Source organism: Eublepharis macularius, chromosome 1 (genome assembly GCF_028583425.1).
Source record: "Eublepharis macularius isolate TG4126 chromosome 1, MPM_Emac_v1.0, whole genome shotgun sequence".
In the NCBI taxonomy this organism is placed as follows: Eukaryota; Metazoa; Chordata; class Lepidosauria; order Squamata; family Eublepharidae; genus Eublepharis; species Eublepharis macularius.
Window position 1 is genome coordinate 62,856,803 of NC_072790.1, and position 18,113 is coordinate 62,874,915.

Below are 18,113 nucleotides of genomic sequence, written 5' to 3' on the forward strand. Positions count from 1 at the left end.
TTGCAAACTCTCAGCAACTAAGCAAACTGTAGGTGGAAATCAAACCAGCCTACCTTACAGGCTTGTTGTAAAAAAAAAAAGACAACACACCTTGGCTAAATTTCTTGAAGGAAGATTAATAGACAGAACATGTGTATATGTAAAAATGATGGTAAGCAAGCAAAGTATTAAGTTTATTCACACTTAAGACAGGGTCAGGGAAACACACACGTACTGCCAAAATAATTCCAGGTGGATAGCCATGTTCGTCTTCAGAACAAGTTAAAGATCAACTAGCTTTCAATCAAGAGTCAAAGCTCATACCTTGGGAATCTAGTTGTTCTTAAAATACTATTGGACCCAGATCACACCCCACCAAAAGTAACCATTATTTCTTGTTACAGTACTTCTCAAAAGAGACAAAAATCTACATTACAGGATACTTTTAAAAGCTTTATTTAAATTACTGTGTCTTTTCCTTCCCATTCTTATACTTTTAATATCTTATCTGATTGTGAACTGTTGGCAAGAACTTTTTCAAAATAATACCAAATTATTGAAAATACACAACTCAGGATAAAATCAGGTGATTTATAAATATCAGCTTTTGCTCTCTTGTAACTGATGAACTAAAGCCTTAATTCCAAACCTGAAGATGTGCTTTGAAGCGATAGGTCCAGGAATCTCTCATAGACTTAAGAGGTCAAAAATGTTAAATGATGCAAAAAGTCCAGTCCTAAGCAAAGGCACTGGAAAAATAAGTCCCATGGAGTGTAATGGGACTTCCAGATAATCAAGACACAAGATTGTATAGGATAATACTGATATAATTTTTGTGTGAAGAACTAGCAGCCTGCCTTAACTGGCTGGTCCTCACTCATTAAGTAAATTTTTCATTGGCTCCAATATTTTGCACCTAGTCTGATTATTCTTCTGAAGTCACTCCTTACTTCCACTCCAAAGTCATAATCACAATCAATTTGTACCTCAGATCTATTTACTGCTCCCATACTTTCTGCCACAATGGAATTTGCCAGACAAGGTTGCTGATCTATCTCCATTTTGTGAAACTCAGGGGGGAGAATCCATCCCCAACAGAAACCTGCTTGTTTCTGAAGGATTTATTATTAATGGCTTTGAGCTTATTTATTTGTTGCTTTTTCTCAGTCATCAGGTGGCAACATGCCCTTCTTGAAACATGATCGGATACAAAGCAACCTGTTCCATTAATCATCCAGAATACACTAAATATTAAAACATAGATGGTGAAAACCTTCTCCCCTATACAGTTTGCCTCCAGCATGAAAAGCTTAGCTGTAGCACATGATGGGTGGTATGAACTGGCCCTTTAATTGGAACTAATTGTGAGCACTACTCAATTTAAAAGCCTCATCCATTTCAATGAATTCAATGAAATTCATTAATTTACTGGTGATCTTTGCCTCCATCACCAGTAAAAGTGCAACCAGTTCCATTCCAAAAATCCCCAGTAAGAGTTTAAGGTCATAGAGTGAAAAGAAAGTTTCAGAACTTGGAAGGCATCAGCAAATATAAGTGAATGCAGGCGTCATTAAAAGCACCATGGACAACATTTTTCTCCAAACCGCTTTATTCTGGAGCTTCTTTTGACATTAACAAGTACTTAAAAACCCATAAAAGACCCCAAGTAGAAAACATGCTGAGTTTCATTTCTCAAGGACACATCAAGGCTCACATTTAATTTAGAACTTATTTTCCGTACAAATGACTTCTTTTTACAAAAATAAAAAAATAAAAAGCAGTCGGCAGCAATAATCCACAAACTTTATTAAATGTGTAAGTTGTTAATATAATGGATGTATTCAACACTGGCAGAAGAATTTGATACTTGTGATATTGATAAATTTGTTTATTGATTTAACTGCCTGATCAACATTTGTTAATGTAGTCGTCTTACTGCATATAGGAAGCTGCTCCAGAGTACCAGCTTATGCAGAAAGAAGTCCCACTGAGCTCAGTAGAACTTATTCCTTAGTAAGTATGCTTAGGACCACAGCACTAAGAAAACTGCATTTACAGGTAGGGAAAGTGGAGTGAAACATTCTGCAGTCAGTTCAATGCAGATTATTTTAAACAAACCTGTAATACAGGTATGATAATGGAGGCAAGCTAACCTGTGACCTCACCTGATGAGCATCTGACTTCCATGCTTTTCAAACCTATACAGCATGCAAGACAAGTGAGATTGCAAAACAAAACAGAATCCTCATGAAAATACATTACAGAAATGACTAAGGGAAATATTTTGAATGTGATGAGGTTTGCAGAGACGCTGCCTTTGGTCCAATTGGACCAAGATACAGGCCACTTTTCAAAAATGGGACAAACCAAGGAAAACTTGATCAAGTTCTGCAATCAAAGTCTTACTGTCCTTGCTTTTAGCAGGAATTAACAGTGGAGGCAAGCCTTAAGAATGCATGTGTATGGAATTCAAAAACATTTTGTCTGCTCAAATTTTAAACAGAGTAAGAACTCAGTAAGTCTGAAAGCATCCCGTAGGCTTTAATTAGAGGTGCTCGGTATGAATCTATTCTAGGCACATCTCTTAAAGCAAAAGATACGTTACTTTTCCTAACAACACACTATATTTCTAATACTTGTCTGATGAGGATCTTAAGGACACATCCCATTCACTTCAACAGAATTTATTAACTATGCTTAGAACTGTCCCCTTAATCAAGGAAAATCGTTCCCTCGTGCAATAATTGGTGGAACTCTTCTTCAGTTCTAAATAAAATTATCCTTCGTGACTTAATAGCAATTTTGATTTCCACTGGAAGTGGCAGATACATCCTCATTTTTTAATACAGTATAAATGCAAATTTATTTTTTGTTTTCCCTACATTCCACCGTAAACTAATCAGATGGCACAATAAGGGAACCTTACAATAAATGGATTTTAACAATTCCACACCCAATTCTAGTTTCTTAACTCGCTGCTTTCTAAAATATATTCTATCACTGCAGAATTTCAAATAGCTAAAATATATCTCCTTACTAATTCATTACTCTTATAGCTACATGCCTTATTATCCAAAAGGAAGATGAGGATTTTTTCTACATGTGTTGGCAAGAAAAAGAGGAGGCCACCGTAAATTCACACACAAGTTACAATTATGTAGAGTTAATTTAAATATTCTTTGGGTGGGGGGAGTATCCTATACTCAAGACTGTGTTCCTTTTGGGTAAATATATTTATTAAAACATCTGGAAATATAGCACCATCTGAGGCCTGTAGTGAAATAGATAGTAACACTTTGTGCAGGCTACACTGAAGCTTATCACATCAAAAGCTCACTCTGTTGTGCTACAGCTCAAGCAATAAATAACTAAAGGTACACAAAAAGGAAAAAAGTAGTTGCAAGTAGTTATGATTTTACTGCTGCTTTAGGCCTCTTCCACTGATGACTTACAAAACTGGTGGAATTAGAAAGTAAACATGGTAGGGATGGAGGTGATGGGAAATTTACCTGGAGGTTCACAGCTCATCAGTGGATGAATTCCATAGTTTTGTCAGAATAGCACAAGCTGTGTGCATCAGTGACATGCTAGAACAATCAAAGGGTGGCTATGCTTTTAAAAACAACTTAGCCAACCTTGGTTGCTATCTCCACTGTTGGAATTGCCCCATCTCTTTCCCTCAAAACTGTGTTTTAAATCTCCAGTCGAAGCATGAGTACAGGCAGCTGTAGCTACAGTCCCATTGTCTTTCCTCTGACATGCTGCCAACGACAGTTTCTAGGGGAACTTTGCAGCCAAAGAGAAAGGAGACTTACAGTAGAACTGTAGCAAAAACATACTGGAGGAGCTGTGATTGCCCTCTTAACCGAAAATTTAAAGGGGAAGATCCAGCCAAAGAGGTATCAGCTGTTCATCGGAATCCACCCTAATGGGAAAGAAACAAGTTCATTTTTTTCTGCTTGTAGCTTTTGCCTTTCAAAGGAGGAAAAAAAACCCTTGGCAGCCTGTGGTTCAGAAGTCAGAACATTGCATTTTCCTTGCTCAGGACTGGAATGTCTTTGACACAAACATAAGTATAACCACAATAAATCTACATTAAATACTTAATAACTGAACTTGATGGACTGAATAGTCACAATTTGCATTGAGGTCGTTTCTCCCTGAGAAGAGACCGTCTTCATCCTTCCGATCTGAAAAGCCTGGAGATTAGCATCCCACTTTTTCCCAATTAAAGAAACAACATGGCATTTTACCTAATACAAATCAGAAAGAGCAATCCCCATACAAACTACCAGCTGGCTGTTTTCCTTTAAAACAATGCATAGATTTGTACATTATTTGCCAACTTCTACACCCTTTAAAAACAGATTTATAGCTCTTATAATTAAATTCCCACCTTTCTGGCATCTGCTAAACTTTGGTCTAGAAAGACTGCACCTCAGCCTTATAAAAATACTCTGTGAACAAATTTCTAAAGATAAGCTTCTAATTTATGGCAGGCTAAACTGTTCCATTAAGCTGATGCAGAAGCTGCTACATTATATTTGGGAAGAGGGAACACACCAGAGTCATAACTATGAACAAAGACAGTGATACATATTAACAGTCTTTTAACTTTGCTGCTGGCATTTATCTTCAGTACTTTCTTTATATTACTCTATGAGCCAGCTTTGTCAAACTTAATATTGCAATAAATACTTGGCTATTCTACAGATCATCTGGTTCCCAAGGAGGAATGCCCCCATCTGCAGATGGTTTAGTGGCAAGGCATGTGGGCAGTATCCAGTTAACAGCTGCCACATGTATTCCCCTGTCTATGATTTTTATAGTTACCGGTCAAATGGTAAAGTTTAATCTGGACTATAGCACTGCTGTGGGTAGATTGTATGTGATTGTTTTCCTGTGTGGAAAAACAAACACTTGCCTGCACCCATAAAAACAGACTGTCAGGGGAAAGGCTAGTTTGAACTCTTTTCTCTGACATACTATTTTTTCTATGTGGAAGTTTGATAGGTCAGTGAGTTCAAACATACCTCCAACCAGAAAAGTTAGCATCCAAGAAAAGGTTTACTGACTGGATCCAGCTGATAAGATTAATAGGCCTCAATAATTCTCAGTCATGTGGGGAGGACCAGAAGTTCGTGTACAGTTATTTTTATGTTTTGCTTCCTCAATGCAAGGATAACACTGTCATGGACCCAACCTGCCATGGACTTCACAGAACAGGAACTTCCCACTTCCTCCTGCACCCCATTTGGTCTACGTGTGTAAAGGCTTGGGGGGGAAAACTGGGAAGGAAAAAACCCTTTTCTCCCTCCCAGGAGCCCCCTCCCCCCATTTTTCTCACAGGAAAACTGGGAAGTTTTGTGTACAGCATAAACATTTATATATAAGAATCTACAGGTCAAATAATGGTAGTTCCTATGTATACTGTGGAGACATACCACATTTTCAAGGATATGTCTAATGTTTAAATGTGAATAATTTTGGCAACATTTTATAAAGTGTTTAATAAATTATTAAAGAATTCATTATTCTCAATATTATAGTTTAACTACAAATCTAAACATGCTGGTAGTTGTGCCTACTGTGACTGCGTAAGTTCTACCACTTAGATGGCAAAAAGTTACATGTGCTAAGACGGCACCGAGTGCAGCAATTTGCAACTCTCTTTCATAGACTAGGTATATTTTCAGATTGCTTGTAGAAATCCAAGCCATTTATATTTTTAAACTCCATTTATGCCAATGCCATAAATGTGCCAATGCCAGTGATAAATGGGCAGGGAAGGCAGCATGGTAGAGCCCAGTCTTGTCAGTACTTGGCTGGGGGATTCACCAAGGAAGTCTCTGCAGAGGAAGGCAACGGCAAACCATCCCTAGTTCTCATCTGCCCTTAAAGACCATTGCTGGGTTGTGACTTGATGGTACTTTACACACACAAGTGATAAATGATGTATTTTATGTTGTTAAAGCAGCAAAACAATTTTTTTATAGGCACGAATTGCATCTCTTTCGATTTTCCACAAATTTTTCAGGGGTTTTCCCAGAACGTTTCTTTCCACGGCTTCAAAGTTTTTGGAAATTTTTTAATCTTGAGTTAGAACATATTTTGTTCCTGTGGTCAGCATACTCTCAGGAACACCACAGGGAACAAAGTGGGACTCTGCAATGGGAAACTGGAATTGTTGGAAATGCCGCTCAATTGGAGGAACAGTGTCGTTGGATGCAGGCCATTTATAAGTCTGTTAACTCATGGTGCTAAAAAGAAGCTCTAGCTCTTGGGCTTCATTTGCTGCTTGCTCTACATGCCTTGCCCAGAACTCACAGAACAGAAAAGTATTTGGTAAACTCCTTTTTCTCCCTTCTAACTATACCTTAATTATATTAAATACTGTATCAATTTGCTACATTTATTAACTTATATAAAACATAATCCCCAAAGGAAAAATATTTTTCTTTTAAAAAGTTAATTTCAAAATTCATCATATAAAAATGCCAAAACCCCATTCTAAGCTTGATATACAAATGTGTATGGCCCTATGAAAATAACTGCCCCTATCTCATCATAAAAACAATACAAAAAAAGTACAAGATTGCATTCAAATACGTACAACTAAAATATATATATATTCCTCAAACAGTCTTGAAATGTTTTGGTCACAGAGGATAAGGATCTGTAAACCTTCTGGTTTGTGAAATGTTATCAGAGGTTATGTTAGCACTGGTTGCTGTTTCACTAAAGGTATCCCCAGCCTGAGGTTTCACCGGTGACTGCCATATTTTGAAGACCAGTCAATTCGTCCGTGAACTGGATGAACCATGGGTGGGTGTGGCAGGAGTCCAGGTGTGCTTCTCATAGGTATATTAAATGATGGTCTCCCAATATGAGGTTTGACAGAGTTCAGAGAGGCATATTCTGCAAATGAAAAAGAGTGACTATAAAAAAGAGAGAATGTATCAGGGGATATGTTCACATAGGAAACTGGTGATTTTGACCAAAGTATCATGTAACGAATTAGGGTCTTCTGGTCCAAGATTCCAAGCTGCCATCTAAGCTAATACTTACTTAACCACACGCCAATGCCCTAAAGAAAGGTATTATTTTCAGAGCCATATTTAATTAATTCTATTCATTTCAACTATCAAGAAGATCCCATTCACAACTTTTCTATGAAGATGGATGTGACCATGCACGGGGGACAACCTGTGGGTCTAAGAATTCTTAATCAATGAAGTAAGCTAAAATATAGGATTGGGATACTTTTCTGATTTGAGAGACCAGCATTTTTTTAGTGTGTTTCTCAGCTGTGGTATTGACTGCAGATTTCTATCTAACAACTTATAATATTCTGTAAAAAGACAGAGGAATTGCAGCTAGAGTACTCCAGTGGTGAACAGCACTCTGCCCACAGTTTCAGGTCCATCTTTACAGCCCTAAAACCACGGTGGCAGTTGTTTTGGTGAAGCTGTCTGTATACTGTATTCTATGCCACTGGAGGACGATTATTGAATTGTGGAAGACAAACAGCTCTGCACTGAGGAATTCTGAAGATGACAACATTGGCTGAGAATTACAGTGCTATCTTAAACAAATCTACACCCTCCTAACAAGGGTATCACTCTGCTTAGGACTGTTACTCTACTAGCTATTTTCAATGTTTGAAACCAAAGCAAGCATGGAATATTAGCAGGCAAGAGCCCATCTGTTTAACTGGATACCACATAACATGTACATACTCTCTCCCCCACCCCCACCCCCACCCCCGCAGCATCATTCCCAATAAATAAGCTGGCAATCCTTATGAGAAGACAGACCTGTAGAGGGCGGGTCAATGACCGGTGCCAACTGAACTCTCTGGCCAGCAGCACCAGCTTCTTTTTTCAGAAATGAAGGGGTGTAAACACCAGTCAGTCCACCTGGTCCAGTGTGGTCTGGAAGAGCAGTGAAAATAGAAGTGGACACAACTGAGGTTAATGTAGTGGATCATCGTATGATGATCCACTATTCACAAGGTACTGCATATCTTAAGAACAAAAATCCCCAACATGGTGCTTGTGGGCACCTTTGGGCCCGCTGACATCTTTCCTGGTACTAGCCAAGTGTTTTTAGAAAGTGGGTATGGCCAAGAGGAGCTTCTGTCAAGCATGGCTTCTGATTGACTATTGGAGATTTGATTGGCTGTGTAGATTTTTAAAAACACTGCTTTGGCAAAAGCTGCTTCCACAGCACAAGGATCTTCACTGTGTGACTGAAGGTAAGCTGTAGCAGCCATTTTGTGGCTGGTTCTGCCTCCAGTGGCAGCCATTTTGTTGCTGCGCCCACCACACTATATCAGAGCTCCAAATGTGCCTGCAGACTCAAAAAGGTTGGGGATCCCTGCCTTAGAAGGTTTAGAAAGTAGGGAAATTAATCACTAATACTGTGAGTGTGTCATAAATTTTATTCTTCAATCTACCATAGTGAATTTTGATTTCAACTAGGATAATCAAGCGAACAAACCTCCTTTGCCCTGCCATTTTTGACATATACATGAAGCATGTATTCTTGACTGTTGAGGTTCTCTGGAGTAGTACTGTATTTTCTTTCTTGTTTGAAAGTGCTCCCCATATCAAAATTTCACTCCATGAAGAAAACTGAAAGAAACTTCCCTTTCTCCAACATGTAATCCTTCCTCATAGGGCAACCACACTTACAAAATCTGAGAAGGTGCAGTCTGGTGAAAAGATTGTACCATGTTAGCTGCTGAGTGTTTGAATAATAATTTTTTTTCTTTAAAAAAATCATAACTTTTATGTCATCATCTTAATTTTTAAAATTAATTATAAATTCATTGTATAGCTTTCTGCAGCTAACATGATGTATTATAGTTCTTTTTGTTAATTCGTCATATGGCCTATCACGCCTACTGATACGAGCAGCAACCAGTCATTCCTATATGACACCATTGAAGAAAATCCTACATAAACTTGATGAACAGGTCAATGATTCCTACAGCTTTAATGTTCAGAATCTGGAAGATTCAGTTAAGTTTTGGGACATCTGTAGGCAATGTGCCAGGATAACCAAGCATCTTGTGAGACTCCCAACCACAGTACAGAGAGTGGAATCCCTCTCCCATCATTTTCTTACTGGAATTCAGCCTGTTGATTCCTCCTGCCACTGCAGTTGTCTTTCCATGAAAATTAGAACTGGGCCATGGATTAGATGATGTGAAATCTTTACTTGCATTGGATATTAAATTATTCCTTGTGTTTATTCCTAGGGCAAGAAATAAGAAGCTGCTGTTAAAACGCTGCAGCGATGTTTTTCGATAACAGGTTGGACAGATTCTATTTATCCTCATTATTTCTTAAGTATAACAATGGTTTGCACGTAGCTGTCCTCCCCCATTCTTTTGCACAATTACCTGCAAACTCCAGTACTTGACTGAACAACCAAAGCACAAGAGAATTCCCAAGGGGTAGGTGGGCTCTGGATTTCTAGGATGGGTACTTAAAATAATATAAGGCAAGCAAAGCATTGTAAAGTATTGAGAGAAACAGCACAAGAAGCAGAATAAGGCCTGGGCCACATGGCAGCCACCCTATTTCAAAATTTAATACCCATACTTTTTTAGTATCTTAATAAAGATTTTTTTTTACTAACCAGGTAAATACCTAGAATGTTTCAAGAAATGCTGTTTGGCTGCAGAAACTTGTAATGTTGGTGTGTCCTGCCGAAGGTAGGAAGGTGCACTATTGCCAGTGCCAATGCAGGCTGAAGGCTTCAGATCTAAAATACTTTCCAATCTGTAAGAAAAAACCCCAAATTTATTAATTATATTATTTATAGTCCACCATTCTCGCTGAAACTCAAGGCAGATTACACAGTGTAGGTCAATACAATCAAAAGCTGCCACATTCAATAAACAATACAATAGGGTAAGGATTGCAGAAATTTAATAAACAAGCAGAAATCTGATACAGTGCTTGACATGACATATTACACGACGCAGGGAAACTATCAATAGGAGCATCATAACAACAGACAGTGCACAGGAGTACAATCTACAGTCCGTATCGCTTTACCAGCACGATTCTCTGAACCACTTCCATACAGCGCAGTATTATTACCTGTGTAAAAAGCCCTTCTGAATAATTCAGGTTTGCATAGTTTGCAGAAAGCAAGGAGAGTGGGAGCTGTCCTGACCAATGTGATGACCAATACCTTGAACTGAGCCAATGAAGTGACTGCAGAATGGGAGTAACAAGACTCATTGTTTATATATTATGGCACAGCCCTTTCTTCATTCATATTGCCATGAATGGCAGAGTGCTTGCTTCAGGACAAAGAAACAAAAATATAATACCTGTCTTTTCAAGGAAGCTGTAGTCAAATTTAAAGAGGCTGTATGTAAAATCAAACGTTTGTAATACACTCCAACGCTCAAATACAAAAATGCTTTTGCACACTATCCTTGTTAGTCAACTGAAATCAGATGAAGATACACAGTGCAGGCAGGGTTTCTGCCAAGCCATGGAGTGGAGTGAGAGGAACCCAGAACAGCACAAAGAAGAGGAAAACTGGACATGGATTTATGGACCATTATTAACTAAAGGGGGGGGGGCGATCCTATGCAAACTCACCTGGAACTAGAGCCCATTGAACTCAAATGAATGTAATCCTAAGTAAACATATATAAACTGCAAGGCTGTCTTAGAAAGATTTATGACACCTACCTATACAGGACTGCAGCCTAAGACACTAAGGCTGTGGCCCCCGCCCTATGGAAGAGCCTGCCTGAGGAGGTCAGGAGACCCCCCCCCCGACTCTCCTGGCTTTCTGCAAACAATGCAAAACTGAATGATTCAAAAGGGCTTTTTTACTCAGATAGGTTGTATTGTGGTCGCTTCACTAATGAATTAAGGACCACAGACTTCACGACTATGTTGCCTTATATATTATCTGTTGCTTTAAATATGTGTTCTATTTGTTGCTTTAAGTATGATCCTACTGGGTAGTTCTATTTATCTAATGTCAGTTCTAGAATTGCTTATCCTCTGTTTCAGCACTTCTTCAACTCTGTATTGGATTTTTGCTAATGTTGTCTTTGTAAACTTTTATTTATTTACCCTTTGGCATTGTTTACTGAAATGTCCTTGATATTGACTGTACTAATCTCACACTATGTAATCCGCCTTGAGTCTCAGTGAGAAAGGCAGACTATAAACAACATAAATATATAAATAAATAAATGAGAGCACAGCACTTAGCTGTGATCCATGTTGTGCAGCCCAAATGCCCAACTGTCACCTGAGAACTGGGTTCTGGCTCTCCTGAAGACTTCTCCCTAGATCTCTGCTCTGAGATGCAAGGAGAAGATTCCACGGAGAAGTGTAGTCAGAATATTTTCTGTCAGCCATTGGGCAGTATTTCTGAACCTACTCCCAATTTCCCATCATGTGCTAGGAACCCAGTAAGAAGATGGGGGGGGGCGAGGGTGAGAACATAATTTCTTGTACTCTGACCCCTCAACCAGTCAGGATCCCCTATGGCCCACTTCACTGCTTGAGTTGCATCTTAAAGAATACCACATTCCTTCTCCGACTGTGACAAATTAGAATTATTGCCGTCAGGCATGGATCTCTTTGTTTCCAACAGTGTGACACTCTTTGCTTTAGTTGTCAGAATTAGAGCAAATGTGGTACTTAAGAAAGCAGCTAGATGAAATATGTAATTTCTGGGTTTGGGTGCAAATTTTAGAGATGGATGTAATATCAGAAGTTTTAAAATTTTAGAGTTGCAAATATGTTTTAACTTGTAAAGGCCTATGGCTAGATACAATAAACTTGTCTGTCTGTCTGTCATAAAGAATAACAAAAAGAGGCTACTGTGTGCCCTCCTATGTCATTAGGCCATATAGGAAAGTGAAAATAAAGTGAAACAGTGGCCCCTTTTGCACTCATGTTTAAAAGCGATGGATCTGAGCAATCGGCCCTATAGCCATCTAGAGGTAGGCATGAATCCAATTACGATGCAAAAAACCGCACAAACCAGGCCAGTTCATGGTTCGCGAACCACGGATTGTGGAAGTTCTTTTCTATGAACTTCCACGAACTGGTTACTGGTTTGGGTCGTATTGGGAAAGGGACAGTTTAAGTGGCCATTTCCCCGAGGAAATGGCCATTTAAACTTTTCCTGCAGCTTGCAAGCAGCAGGTCCCTTTAAACTATCAGCTGGCAGGTGGCGAGGGGGGATCCCCCCCAGCCGCCTGCCAGCTGATAGTTTAAAGGGACCTGCTGCTTGCAAGGCAGGAAAGGGCCCTTTAAACTGCTAAATGCCCCTTTCCCTGCCACTGCTAAGCGGCTGGAAAGGGGTATTTAAACCCCATGAACTGGTTCGTAACTGGACCCAGTTCCGTGCCAGTTCGTGGTTTTTGGTTCGTCAAAATCCACGAACCTCGTGGTTCGGGGTTTTTTTGGTTCGTGCCCATGTCTATAGCTGTCGCACCAGCTTTGAACTGCCCCCTTTTACACCCTCTGCTCCTGATTCGGTTTCATGTTCTCTGCTGCATTTTATAGTCACTTGTTCTACTGCGAGCTTTGTGGGCTACTGAATACATGTCCCTTTTTTTTAAAGTTTGAGCATGTGTGGTAAGACTAAGAATCTCCACTCTCTGTGCTGCCATTTTGAACCCTAACTGTTGAAAGTTTGAGTCTTTTTACTTAGAAGACAGCACAAGAACAGCTACACTGAGATTAACACCAATCCTTTCACCCCCCCCCCACTGCCTATTATTCATGGAATGATCTCCCCCCCCATTTTTTTTTTTACTGTTCTCTGCAACCAGAGAAAAGCAATAAAAGAAAGCTGGTTCCATGGGGAACCACTCCATTTAGCCAGGTCCCAACTGAACACTTTAAAGAAAATACTCTTCTTAGGTTTGTGTTGGGGAAAGCTTCCCTCTCCACAAAGCCGTTGTTCTGCTTGTTTTGTACTAGCTCAACCACTCATCAGAAGGGACTGTTAAATGCCTAGAATTCTGTTTTAAAGTGCTTAATGCCGCAATGATACTGCCCTCCAGGAGCAGTAAAAAAAATGGGCCGGGAAGATGAGAAAGGAGGGGGCAGAGTTCGCACCACCTCTGCTAGTCTGGGCAGGAAGCAGAGGAGGCAAGCGATGGGCATAGCTGAGCTGCTCCTTGGGGCAATGGTTGCTGCCCAATGGCGAAAGAAGCGTTAGCAGAGCTGATGAGGGTGGGTGTGGTTAAATCTGTTCTGGCCAATCAACTTGCGATAGGAAAGGAAAACGGAGTGGGGAGAGGCAAACATTTTACACTTACTTTCACCGGCCCAAGTGCAAGTCAGCTTCTGAGGCAAAAAAAAGTTGTAATATGTCCATAGTCAGATACCCCGGGGAAAACCTAATATAGCCCGGAACTGCATCACATGACTAGCTTGGAAGTGTAAAAGGCAGAAAAACATGGGATGCGAAATGGTAATGAACGTGCTGTAAAGACCGAGTGCAAAAGACTTCAGTTACAGACTGTAAAGAGCTACAATCGCTGCAGTGCACATTTCTACAACTAGTTTAAGTAAAAGCTGATTTAATCCTCCAAGACTGTTTACTCCCTAGTAAGTATGCCTGGGATGGTAAACATGTTCCCAAGAAAAGGAAGATGTAAAATGTATGTTATTATCTGCAAAGAACAAACCAACATACCTGCAAAGAGCTTCCTCAGCATGTCCTTTGTTTTTGAGGTCAGTTCTGGGAAGGGAAGACCCTTCCTTAGAATCTCCCAAGTCCTCCCAGTCCTCAGAGCCTTTCAGCGTTCCAGTAATAGGTCCCCATCGATGCCTGTTCTTTGGCTTCAGCTCCCCATTTATCTGCTCGGTCCCAATGGCTGTTTTCTGTCACGGTGGTAGGAAAAACAAAACAAAGCAAAAGCACAGGGAGATCAGATAAGAGCTGCAGCATTGCTGTGCAAATACACCGGTGTGTTTGGCGAAGGCTCAGAAATAAGGGTGAACTGCCAATCAGTATGGAGAGGGGCTTCAAGCACTGAACATGTCATTCCTGTTTCACAGCTGCTGGCATCTGGTGCCACCAGCCCTCTCTCTCTCTCTCTCTCTCTCATTCTGTTCTTTTCCACCAGCAAGAAGATAGCCTTTACTAGCACATTCTAGGCATTGGCCCCAGTTCTGTAAATAAATAAATTCCCAATGTGTGTAACAAACCATTTCTGCACCTGAACAAAATGTGCAGTATTTATTCTTATCACATAATTGTTTCTAAGAGGAAATGTTGATTTGTTTTTGGTTTGGTTTGGATTACTGAACTGAGGTAGTCCTGAATATCACCCTATAAGTAATGGTGCCTCCACAATGTTATGTCATAGTTCAAAGTAGGGATTGAATCTATTACATAGTAATGTACAATGTCCCTAAAGAATGTCAATTCAGAGTATTTTTTTAATCTCTGCTTTTAAAGTATAATTTTTGTTGTTGCATTATAGATACAAAAACCAGCAAAACAACTTAAATAATGAACAACATGGGTCGTTTCCACATGTCTTACTGGCCTCCGGAACGTTGTACAAGGCACCCGGAAGATAGCATCTTCTCACGCTAAATCGCACTAGGAAGACGTGGTGTTGTACAAAACTCCCGGATGATAGCATCTTCCTGGCGCGATTTCGCACGAGAGGATGCTATCTTCTGGGTGTTTTGTGCAACGTTCCGGAGGCCAGTAAGATGTGTGGAAGCGGCCAGTATTAGAACAAAAAGTGTGTGTGTGGTGGTGGTGGTGGGGAATTAGAAGAAAAATGAGAGGGAATTGTACCATGAGATAAGAGATGGGGGTGGAGGAGTAGAAAAGAAGGAGATGGTTAGGGGCCCGCAGGAGTTAAAAGGGAAACCCATCCTTATCAGCATTTCAATTAGATGAATATTATTTGATTTCAATATATGGGTAAGTTATCTTGGAGAGCAGATCTCTGCATTTCTTCATATTCCATCCAAATGGAGATGTCAGCATCTGGCTTTATTTTAAGGTTCTACATAAGGCCATGGGAAGGTTGTGGCTCCGCAGCAGAGCACATTCTTTGCATAGCTTCTTATACTCTCAGCTCAAGTTTCAGACCCTCACATCTCGGTTAAAGGATTCTGGGTGTTAGAAAAGTCTTTTCTCTGCATGACACCCTGGGAAGACTCTGCCAGTCAGAGAAGGAAGTGAAATTACACTAGATGGACCACTGATCTGACTCAATATAAGGCAGCTTCCTGTGGCTTCCTAAATGCAACAGAAGACCATCAACAGAAAGCTGTTTAATCTTTCCAAGTTTGTAAACCATTGAAGTGCATTGGAGAAGAGCTATGTTATTCACTGTGCCTGCTTAACAATGCACTCTGATTTTTAATGCTCTGGAAACAGCCAGAGGTCTAAAGACTGTCACAGAACAAAGAGAGGAGCTACAACACACATGCAAGAATGCAACCTCTACTTGCAGCTACAGGGCCATCGTGAATATTCAGAACTTCATAAAAGCAAGGCAAACCCCTATGAAAGTACCATTGCTAGTACCCATCTCCACTGGTTCACTTAGCATAAAGAGAGCCATACCCAAAGTAGACTGTTGAAAAAGGTCACCAAAGACTGGGTCTTACCTGCTGAGAAATTTTACTGGGAATATTTGGCAAAACCACCTGATTGGGCTTGTCCTCCCTTAAATGGCCATTTACAGTGAAATCTGTTTTGTATGGGCCTAGCAGAGGGTGGGGGAGCTGGTTTGGTTGGAATGGTCTGGATGACAGGCGAACGTGTGGTTTAGGTGGAGGCTCTGCAGGTGGAATGGGCTTCATGGGGACTTGGGCTTTATCCGGAAGGTCTCTTGATAGTTTTCCGGGCTCCTGTATGCAGCCAGAGGTGCCCAATGCTTGGCCAACCTGGAAGTAAGGATAGCGAAGTGCCTAAAATAAAATAAGAGACAGCTTTGTTTAAACCAGGAAAGCAACAGCCTAAAAGCAATTTTGCATTCGCAGTCTCTATAATTGTATGTGACAAATCTGCAGAAGCATAGATAAGCTCAGATTGTGACCTGGGGCACAATATCTAGCTTCCTGAAACGCTCCACTTTCATTTTGCAAAAACAAGGATGTGTCCAGCCCTTAAGGACAGAACACACATTGAAATCAGGTAGTCCTGTGCTGAAATCCTGCAACCAGAAGTGGTGACTAAATAAGTGGCTGTGATGTTCTGCACCACTCTGTATCGTGATCCAGGCTTGGGAACATTAGAATGATGTAAACATAGCAAAAAAGAGGCAAAATTAGTTGTGCCAAAGCAGAAATACTGAACAAATTTACTTGGTTTGCAAAATCTGGATTGCCTGGAATTTTACGTGAGCGAGCGAGCAAGCGAGCAAGTAGAACCCTCCTTTTAGGGGCTGAATTCTATTCCAAAGACCTTGCACAACTCACCTGTTGGCTAGTCATATAGCTGACATACAGTGCAATCGTCTGCTGAGGACAGAATTGATGGATGCCATTTCTCGATTTTTAATCGTGGCTAGGCGGCCACAAGATCCAACCAGGCTGCCAAAAGCCCTCACATCCCTTTTTAAAGGACTCTGAACCCAAACCCCCAAAACCATGGGCTTCCTTTCTAAAAAACAGGAATGGTGCAGAGAGAAGGAAAGGGAAAAGAGATGGTGTACAGAGATGCAAGTGATAAGGAGTAACGATGGGAGAACTCAAGAGAAACAAAGCTTTGGCAGCAGTGGGAGAAGAGATGGCTGCCTCCGGCAAATCATATAAATATTCCACAGACGGGAAAGTGGGGGAATAGCGATCAGAAGGAGCAGAAGAACACACAACTATTTTCATCTTCTCCTCCTTCATAGCTGGAGGAGACTTCAGTTCCAGAAGAGACAGGACGTCACCAGCAAGGCAGCTGGGTTGCCAAGCTGTATGCACGCAATTGGATCAAACCTGGCTTGCCATCGGCCGTTTTCTGGGGTCCCACTGCAGCATGTCTCTCATGAGTTGTATTGCCTCACTGCTTGCATTAGGAATGAGAGTCTTCAGGTTGTTTGGTACACACTGCGGCCAACGAAAATTCATGGTGCCTGCAAGCTGGTAGCCTTCAGGCCAGTCGTTCTGAAAGGGATGCAAGCATGCTCACCATTAAAAGACATGTCTACATAGTTACAGCGGCCCGCATGGGATGTCCCTCCAATGGTACGGCTCAGTGGTTTACTGCCTCACTGAGAACTAGGACCCCGTTTAAGGTGTGAAAATTCTCTTTAATATCACAACTGTTTCATTACTCAGAGAGCTAAAATGGCTTACACTCTGGGCCTCTGCGGTTATAAAGCTGGGTTCTTCTTGCCCACAGCTAAGAAACTGGGAATTCTCTGCAGGAACATTCATCCCCTCATTTACTCTCTCTAGTGCAAATTCTGACTTTCCTTCCTACTGTGAGTAGGGACAACTGAGGTTACTCTTTTCACTAGGATATGAAGTGGGCTTCAGATTCTAGTGAACTATTGCTATAAGATCCTCAGAGAAAGGACAGTATACCAAGAACAAATGTGCAGAGTTAATAAGGAAGTACAGGAAGCTGCTCAGAAATTCATATGGATTGATCAGAAGAGACAGAAGCCACAACACAGCTACCAATGCTATGGAGGAGGGGATAAACTTCAAGGATATAATCCAGCTTGGAAGTTGGCCCCCTTGGTAGGAATTGCAGGCCAAACATGATTTTTTTAAAAAGTTTTTTAACATCATCACCTTGTTAATATATGTCATGAGAACACAACATCTAGTAAAAGGCTATTATCAACTGTACAATGGCCACATCATTAATATGCTACAAGGGGTCTGAGAAAATAAAATAACATCATATATACACGGTTACACTTCTTCATGGGCATCAACAACTGAGTTTTCATTTAGCTACCTTTTTGGGGGTCCCCAGTACTTGGCAGATCTTGAAAAGAGTATCGATTTCACTGGATCCTGGGAAGAGGGGTCTGAGGGTGTAAACTTCTGCCATTATGCAACCGACAGCCCAGATGTCAATGGGAGAATTATATTTAGTGGATCTCAAGAGCACTTCGGGAGCCCTGTACCTGTAAGCCAAAAGCAAAC

At 40.7% G+C, this 18,113-nt stretch overlaps 1 protein-coding gene across 1 annotated transcript in view; it reads right to left on the bottom strand.

Moving 5' to 3' along the window:
* Window positions 1–1,581: 1,581 nt before the first annotated feature.
* The window catches only part of CILK1 (ciliogenesis associated kinase 1), a 29,587-nt gene continuing 13,055 nt past the window's right edge, over window positions 1,582–18,113 (bottom strand). Inside the window, exons 8-15 of the mRNA XM_054991246.1 lie at window positions 17,923–18,094; window positions 16,950–17,117; window positions 15,627–15,929; window positions 13,684–13,871; window positions 9,628–9,770; window positions 9,112–9,240; window positions 7,797–7,913; window positions 1,582–6,897 (exon numbers count right to left, since the gene is read on the bottom strand). Coding sequence (XP_054847221.1) covers window positions 6,743–6,897; window positions 7,797–7,913; window positions 9,112–9,240; window positions 9,628–9,770; window positions 13,684–13,871; window positions 15,627–15,929; window positions 16,950–17,117; window positions 17,923–18,094 — 1,375 coding nt within the window. The 3' untranslated portion in view covers window positions 1,582–6,742. The remainder of the gene's footprint in view (window positions 6,898–7,796; window positions 7,914–9,111; window positions 9,241–9,627; window positions 9,771–13,683; window positions 13,872–15,626; window positions 15,930–16,949; window positions 17,118–17,922; window positions 18,095–18,113) is intronic.